This window comes from Culex pipiens, chromosome 2, assembly GCF_016801865.2.
Source record: "Culex pipiens pallens isolate TS chromosome 2, TS_CPP_V2, whole genome shotgun sequence".
Lineage (NCBI taxonomy): Eukaryota > Metazoa > Arthropoda > Insecta > Diptera > Culicidae > Culex > Culex pipiens.
In genome coordinates, this window is record NC_068938.1 from 208,618,921 (window position 1) to 208,643,109 (window position 24,189).

At 41.8% G+C, this 24,189-nt stretch overlaps 1 protein-coding gene across 1 annotated transcript; it reads left to right on the forward strand.

Annotated features, from left to right (window-relative positions):
• The first annotated feature begins 505 nt into the window (after positions 1–505).
• LOC120423755 (titin-like) lies at positions 506–24,121 on the forward strand. The gene is made up of 7 exons (XM_039587670.2): positions 506–1,167; positions 5,084–12,545; positions 16,665–17,257; positions 17,327–17,828; positions 17,884–18,784; positions 18,840–18,944; positions 23,760–24,121. The coding sequence occupies exons 1-7, from the start codon at positions 951–953 to the stop codon at positions 23,940–23,942; spliced, it is 9,963 nt and encodes a 3,320-aa protein (XP_039443604.1). The 5' UTR covers positions 506–950; the 3' UTR covers positions 23,943–24,121.
• The last annotated feature ends 68 nt before the right edge of the window (positions 24,122–24,189 follow it).

A 24,189-nucleotide genomic window follows, 5' to 3' on the forward strand; every position in this document is an offset into this window, starting at 1 on the left:
GACAGAAAGTTTAACTCCATGTTGCATATTTAATTTCTCGATATAGAGCAAACGCAAAAGCCATGTAACCTCAATTTTGTTTTTTTTTGCTTGTGTTTGTGGTGTTTCTTCGTGATCGTGCACTCTCATTCTGTCATTAATAAATTTCGCCAGTCGAAATCAGCTAAATCAGCGCCCGGTTCTAATTTGCATACCAATTTTCCATTCAGAACCTTCTCGCGTCGGTAAAGCAGACACGTGTATTTGTGTTTCTACTTTACCATCTTGGAGTATGTGTCGGTAAACACTTCTTGAAAATTCACAAGAGAGAGATAAAAACGAAACAAAAGTGGGTTCGCCATTTGCGTGCGTGTCGTGTAAAATCGGGGCTCGCGCGAGTGATTAACCGACAAACGAAGGGCAAAATTAGTTCCAGCTGCTAGGTCCGCGCTCGGTGAAAGTGAAAGTTGTTTTACAGCCCGACCAAACAGAAAGAGAAGTGGGGATTCGATCTTGGTTTGATTTGGCTTTTCCGCGCGTCGGAGGAGGAAAAAATCGTCGTCGCGTCGCCGCGCTTCGTTGGTGTGCGTGTGTTTTCGTGGTTTCACTTTGCGCGACTGTTCGTACGTCGTCGTCGTCGCAGCTGTCAGTTCGTGGCCAGATTTTCTTATTGGATTTTTGGATTTCGAGCGCAGAGGAGGAGAATATTTCGACCAGAGCAACACGAGAAAAATGTGCTTTTCTTAATTGGGGCAATTTTTGTTAAAGAAAAGTCGTTTTTCGCCGTTTGAAGTTAAAGTTCTCGGCGAAAAGTGGAAGCCCAAAGTGCAACCAACGTCCGGAAGATGAAATTCAGTGCAAAAGTGAGCGGCTCCAGTTGAAATCAGAAATAAAACGTCGAACCGCAAGAGGAAGAGAAGAAAAAATCCGTCGCAGTAGGCCTGGGGCCAACAACAACACCACCGCACTCCATGGCAACTACGTCAGCAGCTGGCGAAGACGGCATGAGTGCTGCGATCCGTGTCAAACTGGAAGCTGAAGGAGCCTCAACGGCGGCCGCCTCTGAGGAGGAACCCGAAGGAACCAGTTCCGAACGGGTTGTCCGCAAGGTGACCGTGCTGGATCCGCTGAAGTTGAAACTGCTCGCCCGACAGGACCAGAATCGGCTGCTCACCGGACTGCGCACAGGTAATTCGGACACGCAAATTTGGCTGACGCAATATACGCAGCATGCATTTTCCAGGTTGAGATAACACGTAAATTTCGGTTCGGATTTACTACCGTGGCCGGTGGGAGTGGCGGCTCGCTTTTTATTTTTAGCGAAAAGTTTTCTTGTGTTCCACTTTCGATCCACTCGTTGAGTAATGGCCGTCGGTGGCGTCGCCTGTTGGGTGGGGCGAACTTTTTGTCGTGCGCGTGAAGGGTGCGGGGTTCGAATCCCGGTGGGGGAAGTTGAATATTTTTAGATTGATGGGAGTGATTAATTTGGAGATTTGGGATTTTTGCATAATGATTAGCTATTTTCATGGTTTGCTAACTTATTTGCGATTACGGTACTGTTTTATTTTTGGTTGTTCGATTATTTAGATGTACACTTTGATAATATATGTTAAGTTAATTGCTGCAGTTAATTATTGTTAAGGCTATATTTTTTTTTGTATTGTTATCGTTATTTTTTTTAAATAAACTGTAATTAACAAAAAATAAAAAAACAAAATAGGCATGATAACATTTGAAAAATATCTATCTTGTGAAGGGATTTTCTGATCGATTTGGTGTCTTCGGCAAAGTTGAAGGTTTAAGAATTTTTAGAAAAAAAAAAATAGGAACACGTATTATTTTTATTTTTCAAATTTTTTATATGTTTGAAGGGATTAAAAAGGCAGATGCGCTAGATTTTAGAATGGTACAAAATCTGGTACCGGAGATATGAATTTTTGAAATTTAAAATATTCGAAAAAAAAACTATTTTAGATCCAATATCAAATTTACAACTCAAAAAAACTTCACACATTTTTTGATAAACTAAACCATTTATTGATGAAAATCTTCGAAAAAAATTGTTTTACAATTTAAAAATACTTCATGAAAAAAAGCATCCAACATTTATTTTCGAGATTCCTTTTTTGACATTGTTGATCGGAATTGCTGAGATATAAGCCTATCAAAATTTTAATTTGGTGAAAAAATAGTTTTCCTATTTTTTTAACTCGGGATTTAGTCCAGACTCGATTATCCTCAATTATCCAAAGTTTCAACTATAAGAGGTTCGATATATTTTTTCTTTTTAATTTTTTACTTTTAACATCAAATTCAAATTCTGTGACCTCATTTTAGTCAAATCTGTATAGTTGGCTGCTATTAAAATCAACAAATGCATTTCATCACCGCCATTTTGAGCGCCATCTTGGATTTAAAAAATATAGATCACTTTAGAGTAGGTTACGCGTCAAGAAACGGCTTTACGAACAGCAGAACAAAGGAGAGGGAACTTTTTGAAAAGTCAAGGTAAGCTTCACAACAACTGCACAGATTGTTTAAAGAAAGTATTAGACTACGACAAATAAATAAACAAACTTGCAAACAAACAAACTTTTTGACAGTTTGGCAGTTTGCCTGCATTTGTCCGCAAACAAGCTTGCGAGTTTAGCTTACTGTTAAACACAAAAAAGTTCAGGTTTGTTTGTTTGTCATAGTCTAATAGCTCCTTAACGCCATCTTGCGATTTGACAGCTCGATTTGTTCGATTCAAAAAATACAAAAATCATTAAAACTTATGGTAAACTTTTCTGCAATCTTAAATTTAATTTATTTTGATTTTTTTTATTCAAGAGAAACATTTTAAAACAATAATTTAGAAATTTTGTCAATGTTGTGCTACATTTTAAAATTTCCAAATATTTTTTATTTAGATAAGACATAAATCACACAGTTTCCGAGATATCGTGAGACATTGAAGAATCTCGAAAATTGTATGACCAGCCCGCAAAATTATATGTAGCGTTGTATTGAAAAACAATTGATGCAAAATAGCTTCTTTTGAAATACGGAATCCATGACCAAATGTTTTATTCCAATAAAAAAGAATGCAAAAAAAAACTTGAAAAAGAATTGTGAAATTGTAGACAAGTTTGCTACTCAAGTCGAGAAAGTCGGGAATTCGTCAAAAACAGCAAAAATTCAAGAAAAAGTCTTGCAAAGTTGCTTGCCTGAAAAATATATTTTTAGCTGTTGAATATTAAAAAAAATCAATTCAATTACAATCAATTTGTTTCTTTTAATTTTAATGAGAATAAAAAGGCAATTTAAGAAAAAGTCGAAAAAGTAATGACGTAGTTATAATAGGAACGGCATTAAATAACGTAGTTCTGAAACATCGAGAGAAATTTGAAATTATATTTTGTGTTAGGTAAAAAAAAGCGTTCTTGTTTTTATCTATTGGCTCAATAAAATATTGAAAATGGCAAAAAAGGCTGATCATACAAATTTTTAAGTAAAAAAAATAAGCCGTTTGTAGTGAACTTTCAGGCTTTTTCGAAATTTTGTTTTTGAGACCACGATCATGCAACTTGGAGAAAAACATAATTTCGTGAATTCATAGACATTTTTGAAAATTTTTGGTAGTGGAATAACTCTTTTAAAGTAGAAAGCTTTTTGTGACACAATTTTGTAAACGTTTTGTAAATTATCTTATAATTTGAAATCTAGTACTTTTTTATTTCCCTCTGTTGGGTTATAATTTAAATTTTTATTAGGAGCACTGTGTTGAAAAACTGATAGAAAAAAACTATCATTTGATGATTATTGCACTAAAATATCAGCTGAGAGAGAGAGAGTGACCTTCACTATAGCATGGGAGTTTTCTTCTTTTATCTCTTGCTTACCAGCATGAGCATTATCTATCACTTCTTCTCATTTTCTCGTTCGCGAACTTTCGCCGAAGATTATTTTGTTTTCTCCGAAAACCGACCACGCACTACGTCCCGTTAAACCGCGTTGATTTTTTTTTTGTTTTGAGGCAGCTTTTCTGACTACGCTGATCTTTTGTAATAATTGTACTGCCCCTGATCGCATAAATGTCCCATATGCATTTTCATCAATTTCGAGTTATTGATGCAGTTTGGTTCAAAATCGTGTGCTTTTTCAAAAGAGCCTATAACATCCAGTACTTTGTTCTAGAAATCAGGAGGAAATCCAGTTTTTTGGCGAAAACTTAACACGTAGCCTTATATATGGGACAAATTTCAAATGCGTTTTTCTCAGCTTGCTGTTTTTGCATATGGGACATTTATGCTAACATGGGCAGTGTAATACTTGCAAAAGATAGGTTATTGTCGATAACGAAAATAAAAGCGTTTAAATTTGTGATGAAAGACATCTAAAAACAAATTAATCACCAAAACATGTTTCCCGAAAGTATCTAAATCACCGTACTTACTATATTGCCGTTCTACGTACAATTTTATCGCTTCAAAGGCTTGCAATTGAGAAAAACGTATTTGATTTTTTTTTAACTCTATTTTATTTCTTACGCATAATTCTTCCATGTTTCCCCATTCTCCCGATAGTCCGCCCAGTGAGAATTCTATCAAAAAAATTGAAAATACAACCCTCTTGCTGTTATAAACTGTTTCGTAATGTTGACTCAAGGAGGTATCAGACTATGACAAACAGACAAAAAAACTCGCACTTTTTTTGCCGCCGTATGCAGGCTGACGTTTCTGCAAACAAATGCACAAACAAACTGTCAAAAAGTTTGTTTGTTTGCGAGTTTGTTTGTTTCTCATATAGTCTAGTACGTCCTTCAGTGAGACATTTATGCGTAGAAGTGCAACGATGGGGCAAACTGATTTGGCTTTTTTTTGAGAAAGTTTTCTTAAAGATATACACCGAAACTGGCAATTTGATCGGCCAAAACTGCCATGGATCAATTATGCGTAGAACTTATATAAACTACCTAGGTACTTCACTGTAATATTCATCAGATTTCTCGAACGGTGTTGCTTGACTGGCTTTCAAAACCATACAAAAAATAACCCACCCCCTTTTCGGTCCGCAAAATTCTTGCTAGAAGTATTTTATTATTTCTTCTTCTCGATTCTAGAACAAGCAAATGCCAAGCCTCCTGCTTCTACTCCAGCTCCAACGGCGGCGGCGACTCCCGCAGAACCACCAGCAACAACAACACCTGCTGACGAACCAGCATCACAACCACCAAGTGACGACGCCCCGGCGGAACCACCAAAGGTGACGGCCCCAGCCAAACCAGCCGGGACGCTCTTCCGCCGAAAGAAGGTGGTCCCGGTGGCTGTGGCCAAACAGATTTCCAAGCGGGAAAAAGCGGCGCCACCGAAGGTGGTGCCCAAGCCTGAACCGGTTCCCACGCCTGAACCGGAAGTGGTTAAACCACCCGAAACGGTGCAGCCAGCGGAAGAGATTGTTGAGGAGACAAGCAAGACGCCGGAAGTTGTTGAAGAGCCACCACCGGAAGTGGTTTCGGAGGAACCGGCGCCGCCGGTTAAAGCGGAGGCTCGTGAGCTCGAGCGGCCAACGTCCTTCCGGCGGATTAAGCCGAAGGTGTCGATAAACATCGCCAAGACGCGACCGCGCAAGTCGATCCTCAAGAAACCCAACTCGGGCACGGAATCGGAAGGGGGTGGGAGTAACGAGCCGAGCAAATCTTTGGAACCGGAAGAGACCATCGTGCTGGATGACGACGATGAAGAGGAGAATAAGGCAGCCAAGGAGCGGCAAGCCTTGGAGGAGAGTCGGAAGGCGATTGAAGCGGAGGAACGGCGGTTGATCGAGGAAGAGATGCGAAAAATCCAGGAAAGAGATGAGCGAATACGGCGCGAGGATGCGGAGAACGAGCGACGGATAGCGGAAGAAAGGAGAGTGGAGGAAGAGCGCAAAAGGATAGAAGTGGAAAGGCGAATGGAGGAACAGAGGAGGATAGCAGAAGAACAACGAATATCTGAGCAGAAGGCGGAAGAAAGCAGGGTAGAAGAGAACAAAAGCATACCGAACAGGAAGAGTGTAAAGATTCCACCGGATTTGTGGAAGTCTCAGCTGATGAAGATGAAAACGAACCCGTTCCGGATGCACAGCGTGCCCGACAAGAAGACCTTACAGGAAGAGCCACCCAAGGAAGCACCCGTTACTGTTGAAAGTGCCACTTTGGAGGAGTCCCAGCCACCTTGCCAGGAAGTTGTTAATGTTGTTAAACCTGAAGAAGTGCCGGGCAGTTTGGTTCCGCCTCCTGCTCCCGTACCCAGCAGTGCAACGAAGGAAATCCGACGAATATCCCGGCTACCGCCTAGCGTTGCCATGAAGCTGATGAACTGTGTAGCGGCCGGAAAGGTCGTCAAGCCAAAGGAGCAGATTGTGGAACCTGCCGCGCCGGAACAGCCCACTCCGGAACCGACAAAAACGATTCGTCGGATATCGAAATTACCGCCGGAGTTGGCGCGAAAGTTGGTGCAAAGTGTCGAGAAGAAGGCGGAAGTTGTGAAGGAAGTCAAGCCGGAAGTAGTCGCGGAACCGAAGCCGGAAGCCCCAAACAAGGAGATTCGACGGATATCGAAGCTACCGCCGGAGTTGGGGCGCAAGCTGGTGCAGAGTATTGAGAAGAAACCGGAAGTTGCGACACCGGAAGTTGCTGCTGAACCGAAGCCGGAAGCACCAGCGAAGGAAGTTCGACGAATAGCACGGCTACCGGCGGCCGTCGCGATGCAATTGCTCAAAAGTGTCGGATCGGTTAAGAAGGAGCCGGTTGTGACGGAAGTACCGAAAGAAGACGTCAAACCGGAAGTGAAACCCGTGAAGGAGATTCGTCGAATATCGCAACTTCCTCCGGACGTTGCCCGCAAGCTGATGAACTCGCTAAAGCAGAAGCAACCTCTCAAACCGGTCCCGCTACCGATCCCGGAAGTTAAGGTCGAACCGGAACCGGATGTTCCGACGTTGACCGCTACGCAGAAGCCAAAAAGTAAGGTTCACATCTTGTCGCAGGTCATTCTTCCCACGTCGACGTCGTACAATCTGGAGGAGCTGCTGGCGGGCAAATCAGCCGAATCGGCTCCGGCCGGTGGCCAGATGCCACTTCCGCTTCCGATGCCGAGGGTGCGCAAACCGGTTGAGGAGTTGGACACGTCGCGGTCGACCGTGGATTTGAACCAATCGGCGGGTTCGAGTCAGACGGAGGAGGTTATTGCTCCGGAAGCGGGCGAACGGATGCCACTTCCGGTGCAGCTGAAGGAGGAGGAAGATACGGGGGAGACTACCGAGGAAGCGGTGGAAGGACATTTCGCGGATGATGATCACGATGACGAGGGGGAAGAAGATGTTCCAGAGTCGGCGGATTTGCCCAGTGTTGCATGTGAAGAGATTATCGAGGAGACGATTGTTCAGGAAGAGGTCGTTGAAGAACGTGCTCCAGTTGTTGTTCCAGTAGTTAGCCAAATAGCCCAAGTTCCTATCAGTACTCAGCCGGTTCAGTACAGCTACAATGCGAGACCGATGCCGCAGCCGGTGCTGTCCGTGCCCAGATCTCAACCGCAGATCACGTACTTCCAGCATGTGCCAAATCTTCAGCAGCAGCTGCAGCAGCTACCTCCGGGATCTTCGATTGTCTACGCCAACAGCGAGCAGGTCTCGCTTCCTTCGCGACCTCATTTGAGCGTGCAACGATTGGTCCTCAACCCGGCAAGCATACGATCGCAACCGCCGCTGCCTCATCCCGTTCGTCCCGGTTACGGTCCGGCCCAGTTCGTACTAATTCGGAACCCTCAACAAGCTCCACGAGTTCGACAACCTCTGCCACCTCAGCAACACCTGCTTGTCCCAAGACCAACGTACTACCAACACCCCACAACATCAACCGCGCCTCCTAGTCAACAACGCTTCAATCAGATACTGGTGCCAACTCCACGCTTCATGGTCTCTTCCGTCCCACCTGGGCAACCTCCAATCCAGCCGCAGCAACATCACCATCAACGACCAACCGTCAACTACGTTATCCCATCGCTTTCCCCCCAGAAGAGGGCCTTCCAACCGGTTGAACCGCAAGCGCCTCCGCCAATCATCCCCAAGATCGTCATCGAACCTCCACCACCCTCGCACACCCCGGACTCGCCCAAAGACCTCAAGAATTTCTCACCCTGCTCGCAGGCCGTCAAGGACAAACTTCGCGAAAAGTTGAAAGCCAAGATGAGCAAGGCCTTCGAGCCGCCTCCGCAACCCGCGCTCCCCCCGGAACGCCCCACCGACCGCATGCACTTTGTCCCGATCGTCAAACCGCCCCCTCTGCCCCAGCAACGACCGCTCATCACCCAGATTCGCCCGATCAAGCAGTACAACGCCGGCCCCGGTCGCAAGATCTACCTGACCAAGTTTTGCGTCGTCAAGCCGGAACAGCAAGCGCTGGTCCCACCTCCGATCACCATTCCACCCCCTCCACCGCCACCTACCACACCAAAAATGTCCTACGTAGTCCAAACCGCTCCGCGACCACCGCTCCGAACCAAATCCATCGACGTCTTTCACGGCTTCCCGTCGGCCTCGATCAAGAGCGAACGGCGCGAGTTTGAGCGCTTCCGCGAGAACCTGGACAAGGTTGTGACGGCGGTGTCCACGGCGGGCCCGAACGGCGACGAAATGTACATCATCACCGAGCTGGACGAACCCGCGGTGAAGGAGGAACCGGTTGTGGCGGCACCGCCAAGGATTACCGTCCGGAGGAAGACGTTCGTCGTTGAGGATTCCGACTGTGAGGGGCGGGCGCAACTGCTGCCGCGCGTTGATGAGGAGGACGCGAGCGAGGAGGAGAAGAAGGTTCAGGTCAAGGTGGAGAAGGTGGAGCCGGTGGCGATGGTCAAACAGGAGTCGGAGGAGGAGGAGGAGGGGGAGTCCTCGGACGCGGACGAGGATCTGGCGCGGCAAATTCTGTCGATTGTGGAGCGCGAGCGGGATCAGCTGAGGATCGATTCGTCGCCGCCGGCGAAGGTCAAGCGGTTACGGAAGCGCAAGAAGAGAAGAAAACGGGTTGTTAAGAGGAAGAGGGACGACGACGACAGCAAGGACATGGTGATGGAACTCCTGATGAAGCATGTCAACCAGGAGGCGTTGATCGCGGACATTGTGGCGGCGCAGCGGAAGGAGTTGCCGGTTATCGAGCTGTCGGAAGAGGACGAAGTTCGGGAGGAGAAACCGGTGGTGAGGATCGACAGCGAGTCGGAAGTTGTGGTGAGCGATGAAGAGGACTCTGGGAGTGATATTTTCGCGAAGATTTTGGAACCGTTTACCAGTGAGGAGAAGGCGGAGGAAGTGGAGGAAGTTGCGGCAGAGATTTCAGGGGTTGAACCCCTCGCGGAAAAGTCGGCAATCGAGACAATCGACGAACGCACTGATATTAGCTTTAAGCCCAGTAACGAGAGGAAGGAGGAGGAGAAAATCTGTGATACCATTAGTAGTGCCTTGCCGGAAGTGGCAGCATCAGCAACGCCGCAAGCTCAAAGAGCACCCAAACGTAAGCTAAAACCAACGCTGGTCAATCGGCAGCGACAGCAGCTACCTCAGCCGAAGATCCAGAAGACGGTGACGATCGGACGCGTCACGACACTCAGTACGCTCAAAGCGACCTCCGATGAGGAGGAGGAGGTTGAAGATCGGGCGGCAACGCCGGCATCAACGTCCACGTTTGGCGCGGACAACGACTCGAGCGATCCGTTTTCGGACCGGGAAGAAGCGGTTGAGGCGAAGATCTGCGCCAAGATTGTGGTAGAGAGCGGTGGAGAGACGAGATCAACGCCGGTACCTGCTGCGCAGGTTGTTCCGGAGGTTCCCGTTGATTCTGAACCCGTCGCAGCACCTCAAGAGATCCTGCAAGACCCGAAGGAAATTCTTCGTCAAATTGCCGAAGATTGGGACCTCGAAGAAACGCCCGAAGAAGCCAAGAAAATCGCCGAGCCTGAAAAAGCGGAAGAACCCACGAAAGTCATCGAACCCGAGAAGCCTCCAGAACCGCTGGTCGCACCACCAAAACCCCCATCGATGGAAGCTCCAGCTGCGCTGGGCAGTTCGCGTCCCAAGGCGATCCCGAAGCGACGCATGTCGGTGAGGATAGCCGGCCAGCAGCGACCGCAGCGAACTCCCGAACGGGACTCCACACCGAGTGTGGCGAGTTTGCTCCGCGATTGGGAGGTTACACCGGAGAAGATGAAGGCGCCTCCCGTTCAAGATCTGCTCAAAGAGTGGGAAGATTCGCCCGTGAGGAACGTGGGTGCGAGCCCGGAGAAGGTTCGGGAGAAGTCTCCGGTCAGGATCGTGACTTCACCGGTCAAGAGTTTGCTGAAAGAGTGGGAGGAAACGCCGCAGAAAGTTGCTGAAGAGGTTGTAGCCTCACCTGAAAAGTCTTCAGTGGGGGATTCCGAACCACCAGTTTTGAACGTGACGTTGGCGGAGAAGAGTCCGGAGAAGGTGCATGAAGTTCAGCGGGAGAAGACCCCAGTTAGAAGCGTGACTCCACCGGTTGAGAGTTTGTCGAAAGACTCCGAATTGCAGAAAGCAGTTGAGCTTGTTAGTTTGCCCGTACAGAACGTGACTTCGCCCGCTAAAAACGTGACTTCGACGGTGAAGAGCCCGCTGAAGAGTCCACCGATGCCGCATGTCCTGCTCGAGAAACTCGACATCTCTCAGTACAAAAGTCCGGAGAAACCAAAGAAAGCGCCAGCTATTGAACCACGAATCCTGTTGGAGAAGCTCGACCCGGCTGAGTACATCTGTCCGAAGAAACCTGTTGAAAGTTCTGAACTCGTAAAACCATCTGCCGAACCGGTTGATCAAGAACCTCCCAAACAGCCCGAACCTGAAGTGGTTCTTGAAGAACCACCAAAGCAAATCGAGCCCGAGTTCGTTCCCGAAGAACCTCCTAAACCAATCGAGTCCCAACCGGAGCTTGCTCCGCAGGAACCCGCCAAGCAGCTTGAACCAGACGTCCTGCCGGACGACCCTCCCGACCCAAGCCCGGCGCCGTCCCGTTCGGTAACCCCGTCGGACGCTCGCCCAGCTAGCCGCAGTCTGCGCTCGAGTTGCTCGCGACTCAGCGTTTCGCGCGAAAGTTTACCCCTCTCGGTGGAGCGGGAGTCCGCGCGTAGTCTACGCCGGATGACGCGGTTGAGCGTTTCGCGGGAAAGTCTCCCGCAGGCGGAGAAGGAACCCCCCAGCAAGGTGAAGGTCTCCAAGCAGGCGAGCATTAAGAACTGGTTACAGGGCACGACGAGGGATCCGCCTCCGGCGGCGCCGCCGCCAACAGCTACGACGAGGACGCTGCGAAGTCGCGTCAACTCGGTGGTGGACGTTGAACCGGCGAAAAAGAAGCCGCGAGGTCGCCCCAAAGTGGTCAAACCGGCTGAGGTCGAGCCACCCAAGGAAGTGGAAGTCGTGGCGGAGGAGTCTGGAGGAGCAGATCGTCGCCGTGAGGACGCGGAGAAAGAAGCAGGAGCGGACGCTGGCGCGCTTGAACAAGAACCGAAAAGTGTAGAACCATCACCACAACCGCAACCAAAACCAAAACCACCCTCCCCGACCATTTCCAACCGTGTGCCGATTCCGATTTCGTCGGACTCGGACGACGAAGACGCCCCACTGTCCAAGCGCCGCAAGGTTCTGCGCAAGCGACGTGCCACGACCCGGCGCACCGTTCGAGATCTGAACGCGAACCGGCGGTTGTTCCGCAGTGCTAACGCTTCTTTAACCGATTCTGCAGCATCGATGACGAACGACGAGGACGCCTTTCCGATCATCAAAAGTGAACCGCTCGAAATCCCCCAGCAGGATGCGGTCCCGTACGAAGCGTTTGACAGTTCATCCGGCAGGCTGCTCTCAATCGTCCACGTTCAAAACAACCAGATCGTTCACGCGGAAGACTACCAGGAGCACGTGTTTGCCACGCCGGAACCCCCAGCTCGCGGCGAGAAGCGGAAACGTCGCACCAAGGCGCAAATCGAAGCCGAAAAGCAGGCCAAATCCAAGCGGGACCCAGACCCACTCCCGCTCGATCCCAGCGCCGCACCAAACTTTAGCTGTGCCAACTGCGGCGAAACGATCCCAAGAGACAGCTGGCAGGACCACTACGTTCATCACAACGGGCTCACCTATCGCGTCGGAATCGACCCCGAGCTCAACCTGACGGAAGAAGCCACAGCCGTGCAGATCGTCACGCGCTACATGAAGCAGCACCGCCAGCTGCAGGTCATCTGCGAGAAATGTGGCGTCAGTAAAAAGTCCGCCCTTGGGCTCGTGTCCCATCGGGTGGTTTGTGGTCTCACGCCCGAGCAGATCGAAGCCAGTAAGGTGGCGTGTGAGAACTGTGGGAGGAAAATGATGCCCGTCAGCATGACGAGCCACCTGAACGGGCACTGTTCGGTGCTGAAGCGGATCAAGCAGGAGCGCCACCTGGAGGAGGTGCAGAGAGAGCGGCGCGAGCAGGACGAGGAGGACGCCGCGGACGGACAGCAGTCCGACCGGGTCAACCAGCTGGGAAGGGTGAAGCGGAGGGCGACCAAGAGGTGAGTGCACTCGACAATTTAGGAAATCATATAATTTAGAAAGTTATTTTTAAAACGATTTTACAAATGTAAACAGAAAAGCAACGAATATTTAGAAATGTTGAACATAAAAAAAGGACTTACACACTTATTGTTATTGTTTTTAAATTATCGAATTATTTTGATTGAACCGAACCAATCAGCTAATTTCAGAAACGTTGTATTTTTTAACATTAAAAATCGTTTCAATAGTTTCCAAAATATCCGATATGATTATTGCATTCGATCGTAATTAATATTTCAATCTTTACGATTCATAATGGAGATTTCTCGATAAAAGATACATATATTTTTTTTGAATTCAAGAATTGTGAAGGTTTAAAAAATTTCAAGAATTTAAAAAGCTTCAATTTTTGAATCATAGTAATTTAAAAACTTTTTAAATACAATCTATTATAATATTAAGAAATTCTAAAATCAAAATAAATAAATTTATAAAAAAAATGTTATTTTAGAATTTTTGAACATAAAAAAAAATTTAAATTTCACGAATTTAAAAAAATGATAAGAATATTTGAGATATATTTTTTTAAGATTTCAGAAAATTTTAAAACTTTTTTTAAAATAAGGCCGTTGCCAATATTTTTTAAAGTTTATTCAACCAGAAACAATAAAAAAAAAAATTTCAACGTTCTAAGATTAAAAAAAAAAAATTAAGTGTAAACAAAAATCACAAATTAAAGAAGTCTAGGATATTGAAACTAGCTTAGAAATTATTTTAAAATTATAAAAATTTAAATAAAATCTAATTTTTATATTTAAGAAATTCTTAAAACCAAATCAAAGGAAAATTTTAGAATTTGAAAAATACTAAACTCCATAAAATTTAAACTAATTCTTAAACATTTTAGAACTTAATTTTTTTTAATTGCAAAAAAAACATTTTTTAGAATATATTTTTTTAAATTTATGAAATTATAAATATTTCAAAATGAAGAAATTCCAATATTTGAAATAGAAAAAAATATAAATTTATCTAAAAAAATATCTGAATATATATTTTTTTATATTTTCAAATTTTTAAAAAAATTAAAAAGCTTTTAAATAAAACAAATTTTGAAAATTTCAGAATTAGAAAAAAATATAAAATTAAAAATTGCTTCAACTTTTTCAAAACTATGAAAATTTTAAAAAATCTGAAATTATAAAATCTCTAAAGACTTTGATTAAAAAATGGAAAAAATAAAATATTTTAAGTGTAAACAAAAATCACAAAGTTCAAGAAATTTTGAAAATTTTAGAAAAAAAAAATTAATTAGCTTCTAAATTATTATCAATTGTAAAAATGTCAAAGACATTTAATTTTAAAAATTTATAAGATTCTAAAAATAAAAATAATCAAAGGAAAATTAATAAATCTTGAAATTTCAACCTCCATAAAAATTTTAACTAAATATTTATATTCTTAAATATTTTAGAACATCGAATTTTTTTGAAATTACAAAAATCATTCTTTGAATATTAAAAACCTATTTTTTTTAAATTATGAAAATATCAAAAACTTCTTATATTTCAATTAAAGATATTCTAAAAATCAATATTAAAAAAATGACCCCAATTAAACAAATTTGAATTGAAAAAAAAAATTAGGACATACATTTTTTATATTTTAAAATTTTTTAAAAACATTAAAAAGTTTTTTATTAAAAGAAATTTTGTAAATTTCAAAATTAAAAAATAGAGAATAAAATTAAAAATTTGCTTAAATTATTGCAAAACCATAAAAAAATCAGAAATTTTAAAAACTCTTAAGAACTTGATTAAAAAAAAAGATTTGAAAAATATGTTCTAAATATTTTAGGTGTAAACAAAAATCGCAAAGTTCAAGAAATTTTAAATATTAAAATTAGCTTAAAATTTATAAAAAAATTGTAAAAATTTCAAAAACTACTTATTTTTGAAATTTAAGATATTCTAAAAACCAAAACCAAAGGAAAATTGAAAAAAAAATCAAACTCCATAAAAATTTAAACTATATTCTTAAACATTTTAGAACTTAAGAGCGAGTTTTTCACCGATGTGAAACAGGTCGTATCGAGGTGCTCCGATTTGGATGAAACTTTCAGCGTTTGTTTGTCTATGCATGAGATGAACTCATGCCAAATATGATCCCTCTACGACAAAGGGAAGTGGGGTAAAACGGGCATTGAAGTTTGAGGTCCAAAACACATGAAAAATCTTAAAATTGCTCGCATTTCCGTAAAACTTCATCAATTCCAACTCTCTTAGATGCATTCGAAAGGTCTTTTGAAGCCCTTCAAAATGTGCTATAGACATCCAGGATTGGTTTGACTTTTTCTCATAGCTTTTGCAAATTACTGTTAAAAATTGATTTTTTTAAAACCTTAATAACTTTTGGCAACAGCCTCCAACACCCATACTTCCATAGGTCAAAAGTTAGGGAATTTCATGGACTATAAGCCTACGGTATTAACTTTTTGGCCAATCGCAGTTTTTCTCATAGTTTTTCGATTTTTCTAGAACAAACATTTTACAACGTTAGTTTTTGCCCTGTAGGCCAAGAAGACGGCACTTTTTGGTCTCAATTTTGTCATATTCGGAATCCTCGGTCAATTTCACGTAAGTTAGAAGTATTGGAGTTGTAATTTGGATTTAAAAAATAATTAAATAAAACATTTTTGAAAAAAGAAATAGATCTTATTTACCCTATGATCAATACGTCAAATGCTGTATCAAGTAGGCGAAAACTTGTTTACCCCTAATCCGACAAAATTCTAAATAATATTTTAATTAATTCTAAATGGCATTTTTTCCAACCAAATTCAAAATTCCAACACCTCAATCTAATGTAAAATTTTCTGAGGATTCCGAATATGTCAAAATTGAGACCAAAAAGTGCCGCTATGGAGGCCTACAGAGCAAAAACTAACGTTGTAAAATGTTTGTTCTAGAAAAATCGAAAAACTATGAGAAAAACTGCGATTGGCCAAAAAGTTAATACCGTAGGCTTATAGTCCATGAAATTTCCTAACTTTTGACCTATGGAAGTATGGGTGTTGGAGGCTGTTGCCAAAAGTTATTAAGGTTTTAAAAAAATCAATTTTTAACAGTAATTTGCAAAAGCTATGAGAAAAAGTCAAACCAATCCTGGATGTCTATAGCACATTTTGAAGGGCTTCAAAAGACCTTTCGAATGCATCTAAGAGAGTTGGAATTGATGAAGTTTTACGGAAATGCGAGCAATTTTAAGAATTTTCTTGTGTTTTGGACCTCAAACTTCAATGCCCGTTTTACCCCACTTCTCTTTGTCGTAGAGGGCTCATATTTGGCATGAGTTCATCTCATGCATAGACAAACAAACGCTGAAAGTTTCATCCAAATCGGAGCAACTCGATACGACCTCTAGAACAAACCGAGCAGAATCTACAAATACTGCCTCTTAATTTTTTTTTTGAAATTACAAAAAAAAGATTCTTTTTATATTAAAAACCTTTTTTTTTGAATTATGAAAATATCAAAAACTTCTTATATTTCAAATTAAAGATATTCCAAAAATCAAAGAAAAAAAAAAAAATCAGGAGAATGTCCCGAATTATAAAAAAAGAATTTTTAATTGAAAAAAAAATTTGGGTATATTTTTTAAATCTTTAAAATTCTAATCACTTTTTTAAAAAATGCTAAGATTTAAAAAAATATTTTTTTTAAAATAAAATAAAAAAAGATAAAAATTACGAATAAAACTAAAAAGTTGCTTAATCTTTATTAAACTATACAAATTTCAAAAAGTTCTTAAATTTCAAATTTAGAAACTCCTAAAATCAAAATAAAGAAAATAAATAAATAAATAAATGAATAAATAAAAAAAAATTTAAACATTTTTATTTATTTCCTCAAATCATAAAAAATTTGACAATCTGTTACAACAAAAGACTATTTAATTTTTTTTTAGATTTAATTATTTTTTTTAAATTTTTCAGTTTTGCAAATAAAAGAAAACAAAATTAAAAAGATTTCAAAATTACAAAAAAAAAGAAATTTTTAAACGAAATATCTTGAACTTAAATAATTATTTTTTTCTAAATTATAAACTCCCCTCACACCCTTTCTCCTTCCTTCTAGGGCCGAAACCAAGATCAAAACCATGTCCTGCGAGGATCTCATCCTCACGGTCACCAAGTCGATCTGCACGGACGGCTGCCTAGGTGCTTGGAAGACCCAGCTGCGCAAAGCCAACACGGCGCGGTGCGTGTTCCCCTCGTGCGACTTTACCGGCAGCAGCGAGGCGGAGATGCGCCACCACCACGAGTTCTGCCCGCTGCCGTGCGAGCTGTACGAGTGCCGCAACTGTCGGTACCAAGCGGCCAAGATTGACCCGCTGGTGAAGCACATTACGGCGAAGCACATGGACGCGGTGCGGGTCAACATGGCTACGGCGACTTACGAAAGTAGTGGGAGTGAGGCGAAGGTTGGGACGACGGAATCGTCGGACGACGAGGGGACTTCGGGGGTGGATGAGAACGAGTTTCCGGACGGGACGGCGAGCAGCGGGATGGATGATGAGGAGTTGAGGGGAGGTGGGAAGAAGAAGGGAAAGGGGCGGAAGCGATCGGCGATTGGGGCGTTGCTGAGCAGTCGGATTGCGAACCATAGCCGGGGAGTTGGGTACGGTGGGCGGGAGCAGTTTAGCGAGGAGTGCGAGGTCTATCGGGAGAGTGAGTTGAAGCGGTTTGGGTGGGGTGATTGAGTTGATTTTTCTAATGATCTGTTTTTTCTTTCGGCAGTGGTTCTGGACGAGGTCATCGAGGTGCGTTCGTCGAAGAAGGAGTTCCAGTACGTGTCTAGGGAGTGGACGGTCAAATTTCGGCAGCGGTTCTACGCTAAGGCCATGCTGTACGGAGATTTTCGCCCGGACGTTGACGCCCAGTTTCTCACCTTCAACCAGGTGCAGGACTACATTCCAAGTGCCGCTCAATCGCTGAGGTTTACGATGCGCGCCACGAATCTGTACAACGCGCCGATTCATGTGCCCGATTACGCGCACAAGTGGCGCACGCTGGACACTTTTGGCGCCGACGTCAGCGGGCACGAGTCGTTGTTCTTCTGCGGTGGACCGATTATCGCGATGGACTGGGTTCCGCTGCCGGATCGGGCGGAGGATCGCACGCACCAGATACTGGCCGTGGTTTGCAAGAGTTCGCACGAGGAGTTTTACCTGGCGGAGCAGATGCCGCCGCAGCCGTGTCTGATTCAGATTTGGGACGTGGGCGTGCTGAGCAATGCGACGTAAGTTTATGAGTTGTTTTAAGAAATTACAAATTCAATATTGAATATCTTACAGATTGCACAAAAAGGTCGAAAACTCACCTCCAACGCTGCAGTACGCGATCGCCTGTGACTTTGGTCCCATTTGGTCGCTCAAGTTCTGCCCCAGCGGATGCTCCAACACGACCTCCTCCGGTGATCAGTTCGATCGGCTGGGTCTGCTCGCCGCAACCGGTTCCAACGGCGACGTGTACATCTTCTCGCTCGCTCCCAACTACAACCACCTCATCACAAACTCGTACCGCATCATCAACCTCAAGCCGGTGCTCCGGTTGACGCTGGTCATGACCCGCGAGGCGGGCTCACCCGAGTACGAAGGTCACGGCGCCGTGCGGTTGGCCTGGTCCAAGAGCAAACATCACGCCACAATCGCCGCCGGCTATTCAAACGGTGCCGTTGCCGTGTGGAATCTCAACACGAAATCTCCGCTACTCACCGGCCAAAAAGACGCCACCACAACCCTTCTCCCCATCCACCGAGTCTTCATCCCGGACGCCTGCATCACCGCCGTCGATCTTCACTTCACCGACGACAGTCGCTTCATGCTGGTGAGCAACGCCGACCGGAAGCTGGTCGTGTACGACCTCCAAACCGGCTATCTCCCAACCGAGGTGGCCTCCCTCAACGCACGCAGCAAAGTGACGACCGCCTGCTGGAACACGCACTTCCCGGTCATCGCGATGGCCTTCGACGACGTCTACGCCATGGATCGGTGCGCGTTGACGTTCCACCAGACGCGCGAGATCGGGCTGCGGCTGTGTCCGCTGTACACGTTCACTGCGGAAGCCACCGACATGAGCGGCAGCGATTGGCTCTCGAATTACGTGATCGGAACCGACGGTGGGGACGTGCTGTCGCACCAGCCGCAGCCGATGGTTCATCAAATGGCGCAGAAGAACACGGCGCAGCAGAAATATGTAAGATCCCTTAACTCAAAGTAGGCATCAAGCTAAATTCACTACCTCTTTCCAGATCCTAACGTCGACCATGTCCGTAAAGCTTACGGACGAACCAACCGACACCTCGTACAACATGTTCGAGCGGAACTTTGGGCTGCTGTTTTCCGACAATGATAAGGTGCGTAACCGCCGAACGCATCGCCTATATGCGTGCATATTTTTTTGTTCGCTGCGTGAAACGTGACGAAACAGAACGAGTTGTGCGCGCTAGTATGACTCATTGATGATTGGTACAGATGGTAGCGACTGGGGTTGGGGTGGTGGAAGTCCTGGGTTCGAACCTCGGTAGAAGAGGGTGACTTTTTTTCGTGGTCGATAAAGTAGTGCTGTGCTTTTGAGCATTAAATAGCGTTGTGGTAATTAACCCTGTAATGCCCAGGTGTTAGTTCTTATTATTTTTTTCCTTTTGAAATATAAAGCATGAATTGCTTTGTAACAATTTCCTTTATTAAATAATTTAATTTTTCTCTCTTTTCATGTTTATTTTATTTTTTTAGTCTTGTTTTTTAGAAGTTTTAGGCCTGAACCTAAAATTCAATCTAAAATTCATATTTGCGAAATTTTAGAGACGAAAGAAAAGCTTTTTTTAAACATAATTAAAAGTATTTTTTTAAAACAAGGACGTACGAATAAAATATATTTTAAAAAGAAAGTTGTTTTTTAAATAACTTCTTAGTTTCCTAACTTAAAAAAAAGCCATGCTTAAAAATAAATTTAGATTAAATATCCCGGTACGAGAATCGAACTCACGAAATCCAGCACACCGCTAGGGGAGCGTTCTTTTATTACGGAACGCAGTTGTGGGAGGAGAGAGGGGTCGAAAGCAATTTGTATGGAAAATTTGTCATGAAGGGGGGGAGGGGGACCCCGAAAATCCTATTTTTTGCGTTACGTTATTAAAGAATGCTCCCTAGTCGAAATTCATCCCTTACCGGTCAGGATTTCCAGTGATCAGTTTCACTCTTTGAAGGGAATCTGACTTTGCTTAGCCAGACGGAATCGAACCCATTACATTCCGCTTACAAGGCGAAACCTGTAACTTCACGGCCGGTAACTCGGCTAGAATTTCCGACAGTCAATTCTTAAAATTCTGAAAATAAAAACTAAAAAATCTAAGGAATAAAAAATCCAAAAGGTTAAAAAAATTTAGAAAATAAAAAATCTATAATTATACAGAAAATTTAAAAATTAACACCTAAACTCCCAAGCTTGAGAAAAAGGGGGAATTTCCATACAAAATTCCCCTTTTTCCGAGCTTGGGAGTTTAGGTGTTAAAAGAAAACCAAAAAGGTCAAGAATATTTCTACAAAATTAATAAATCTATAAATAAAAATAAAATAAAAACAATGATTAAAAATGAAAAATAATACTAAAAATTCAAAATGCTGCAAAATTTGAAAAATTCAATTTCAAAAAACTTAAATTTTTTTTAATTAAAAAAAATAAAAAAAGCGAGTACACTGTAACTTGGATTTAGCCCGCACTTATTTCTCGCACTTTTGACGACATGAGTTCAAAAACCTAGGCAACCACGTTTTGTTTATTTATATTTCCCGTCGCAGTTTCCACCAAACAGAACTTTTAGCGCTTTAAAAGTGCGATTGACAGGTGAAAACGAGCGAGCAACCTCGGCTCGCTTTGATCGTTTCTGAGGAAAATTTAAATTTTCCAAGGCAGTTTGACAAGTCGCAATAGTGCGATTGATAGCAATAATATAGTGCGAAGTCCAAGTTAGTGGGAATTGCGCAATAAATAAAAAAAAAATGAAATAAAAAAAAAGAAATTGTAGAAAATCAAATAAGTTAAAGGAGAATGGGCGAATTTGGTCCAAGGATGTACACAAACGGGACCAACTTTTTTCGAAAGATCTCGCCGAGACATGAAAAAAAGTCTTCTGGACCAACTCTCTAAACCCCGGGGTTCAAAAGTTACAAACTGTTGAAGTTTGAGCATTTTGGGTAAAAATGTATAAAAAATTGGGTTTTTTTCTATTTCTAAAATCATTCATAAAATCTCTATTTTATTATGGATTACGATCATCTTGACTTCATTCGACGCGTATCAGCAAAAACTATGAGTTCAAATATGTCTTAGCATGATTGAAACATGATTTATCTTGTTTTTATCCGTTTGAACCGTTTGTGCAAGAGGCATTCCATAGAAACAAGTCGAAACTTCAAGATTTTGAAACCGGATCCGACCCAGACTGCTACAGTGAGTATGGAAGGCTTCAGTGCAATATTGTAACAACTTATTGGGATGTTCTGAGTCATCCGAGAACTCCTTGGCGTTAAGACCGGTGAGTCTACCGCCGTAACAAGCAAGAGGTCGGCGGTTTTTGGCCGCTGATCATACCCGCATAGCTTCAGTGAGTGTGGTAGACTACTTTGCTAATGCGTTAGGATGTCCTGGGTCATCCAAGGACTCCCTGGAGTTAAGATGACCCAAGACATCTCAAGCCATTAACAAACTAGTCGAATGAAGTCAAGATGAGCAAAATCCATAATAAAATAGAGATTTTATGAATGATTTTAGAAATAGCAAAAATATGATTTTTTGTACATTTTTACCCAAAATGCTCAAACTTCAACAGCTTGTAACTTTTGAACCCCGGGGTTTAGAGAGTTGGTCCAGAAGACTTTTTTTCATGTCTCGGCGAGATCTTTCGAAAAAAGTTGGTCCCGTTCGTGTACATCCTTGGACCAGCTCCCATACAAATTTGCCCATTCTCCTTTTCTGTAAATAACTAAAATCTAAAAATTTCAAAATGAGAAATTAAAAAAAAAATCTTTTTGAGATCTTTAAAAATCTAAACTGCCGTTCTACGCATAATTGTCCCATGTCAGTTTTGGACGATTTTGACTTTATGACATTTTTAAGTTTAGTTTGATGTGTACTTTAAGAAAAACACATAAAATCTGGTACTTTGTTCGCAAACTCATTAAAAACAACACCAAGTCTGTTTGTCCCATCGTTACACTTCTACGCATAATTGTCCCACCAAGTATTTTCTTACACGGAATCATTAGTTTTACTAAGCATTATGTCTTGTTTACCTGTTGTATAGCAAGAGAATCACACATAAGGGTGATAAACTGAACCCACGGGACAATTATGCGTAGAAACACAGAAATCGGTCGAAAAATTTTAATCGCGTTTTTCTCAGTTGCACATTTTTGAACATGGGACAATTATGCGTATAACGGCAGTAAACAACAAAAACAATTTGAATTTCATAAAAAAAACAAAAACAAAAAACCATTAAAAAATAAAAAAATGTCGAAAAATTAACCAAAGCATAGAAATAAAAACCAATTAATTAAAATTAAATTAATGTTCAAAATCACGAATTCAAAACATAAATAAAAAGTAAAAAAACAAGAATTTCTAAACATTAAAAAAAAAAGAAAAAAATTAAAAAACCAAAAAATTGCAAAAAATCTTAAAAGTTAAAAAATTTGAAGAACAAAAAATCTCAAATTAAAAAAAAATTAAAATCTTAAAAAAAATAAACAAAACAATATGAGTGAAATTTTAAGTCAAATTTTCATGTATTTTGTCAATAAATCGCTTAAATCCAAAAAATGTTGAAAAGTGTTACTTTTCGAAACAAGTGCTGAAAAGTTTAACTTTTCAGCACCCATTTCGTTCGAGAATGACAGGAAAAGTGAGTAGTTTCACGACGGAATTGCAAAAAAAATATTTCATCAGTAATGATTAAAAATAAAAAAATAAACAAAAAATTAAAATCCTGCATATTTAGGAAATTTAATTAAGAAAAAAAAAACAGATACGAAAACATTTTTCTTAACAAATTTAAAACAAAAATAAAGAGATGACAAAATGAAAAGTTGTGAACAATGTTCAGTGAACAATAAATAAAAATTTGAAATTAAAAAATGCAGAAAATCAATGATATCTTTATAAAAACTTTTAAAAAACTTTAAACAAAAAAATAATCCACTAACAAGAGGTCGAAAAATTATTCACTAAAAAAATTTCTTTATAAAAACTTTGAAAAAAAAATTCATTAACAAAAAAAAAACAAAAAGAAATATTCACACAACAAAAATAAAAGTTTATTAATCAATAATAATAAAAAAAACTAAACATTAAACAAAAATTCAAAATCCTGCAAATTTAGGAAATTTAATTAAAAAAAAGCAGATACGGGACCATCCATAAACCACTAGGACACTTTTTTGGAAATCTCAACCCCCCCCCCCCCTGGACAATTGTCCATACAAAAAAAAATATATGGAGCGTGGACAATCGCCCTACCCTCCCCCAAATGTCCACGTTGTTTATGAATGGTCCCTACGAAATTAAAAGAAAAAAACATTTTTTTACCAATTCAAAACAAAAATATAGAGATGAAAAAATTAAAATTTCTTAACAATGTTCAGTGAACAATAAAAAAATAGAAAATTTAAAAATCTAGAAATAAAAAATTAAATCATCTAAAATCAAATGAAAAAATCTTTCTAAAAGTTAAAAAATATAATTCATAACCAAAAAAATTCCCAGAAAAAAAAACAATAAACAAAAATCAAACATTTCTGATTAAAAACTAAAAATAGAACAAAAATGCAAAATCCTGCAACAATTTAAGAAATTTAATTAAAAAAAAAACAGATACGAATTAAAAAAAACCTTTTTTCTTTACCAATTCAAAACAAAAATAAATAAATAAAAAAACAGAATTTCTAAACATTTACTTAATTCTGGAGTCGGTAGTGTAGTTGCTTCTCACCCCAGTTGGTCTGGGTTCAATTCTAATCGACCCCGATTAGCGTTAACGAGAAATGTTCGATCATGCTTTCTGTCGGATGGGAAAGTAAATTTCGGTCCCGACCTGAGTGTTAAGTTTTCCAACTCGTTGCATAAGCTACTAAAATGTCTAAAACCATATTTTTTGCCTCATCCCTTCCAGAGCTCCTCCAAGATGGACCTCAAGTCGCTGCAGGTGAAGTCGTACCGGCGGGCGTTGCTGCAGGAATATCCGGGCATCCGCGTGAACCAGGTCCGGTGGAACCCGAACGAGGGCGCGTACCAATTTTACGCCGTTGGCTACCAGGCCGGCTTCGTACGAGTTCGCCCCTTCCGGGTCAAGTGAACAAGTGTGGCGGCGGCGGGCTTTTCGGTGTAAATTAACGAGACTGATTTAGTTTAGCACAGTTTTTGAAGGGAGCGCGTGCGAGATTGTTTTTAATCGAGGATTATTATTTTAAAATGTGTACTATTTACTTTAGCTTTTGAGTTGCATTCGCAGTAGATATTTATCGTTTGGTTGAATTCGGCATTGAAGGAAAAATACACGATTTCTATCATAGTTAAGCAAACACACACAGGAAAGCGCCGTT

Excerpts from the sequence above, each read along its gene's own strand:
- LOC120423755 (XM_039587670.2), top strand. The coding sequence starts at position 951 with ATGGCAACTACGTCAGCAGCTGGCGAAGACGGCATGAGTGCTGCGATC. Across the intron at positions 1,168-5,083 it reads GCTCACCGGACTGCGCACAG|AACAAGCAAATGCCAAGCCT; the intron begins GTAATTCGGACA and ends TCTCGATTCTAG. Across the intron at positions 18,785-18,839 it reads ACACGGCGCAGCAGAAATAT|ATCCTAACGTCGACCATGTC; the intron begins GTAAGATCCCTT and ends ACCTCTTTCCAG.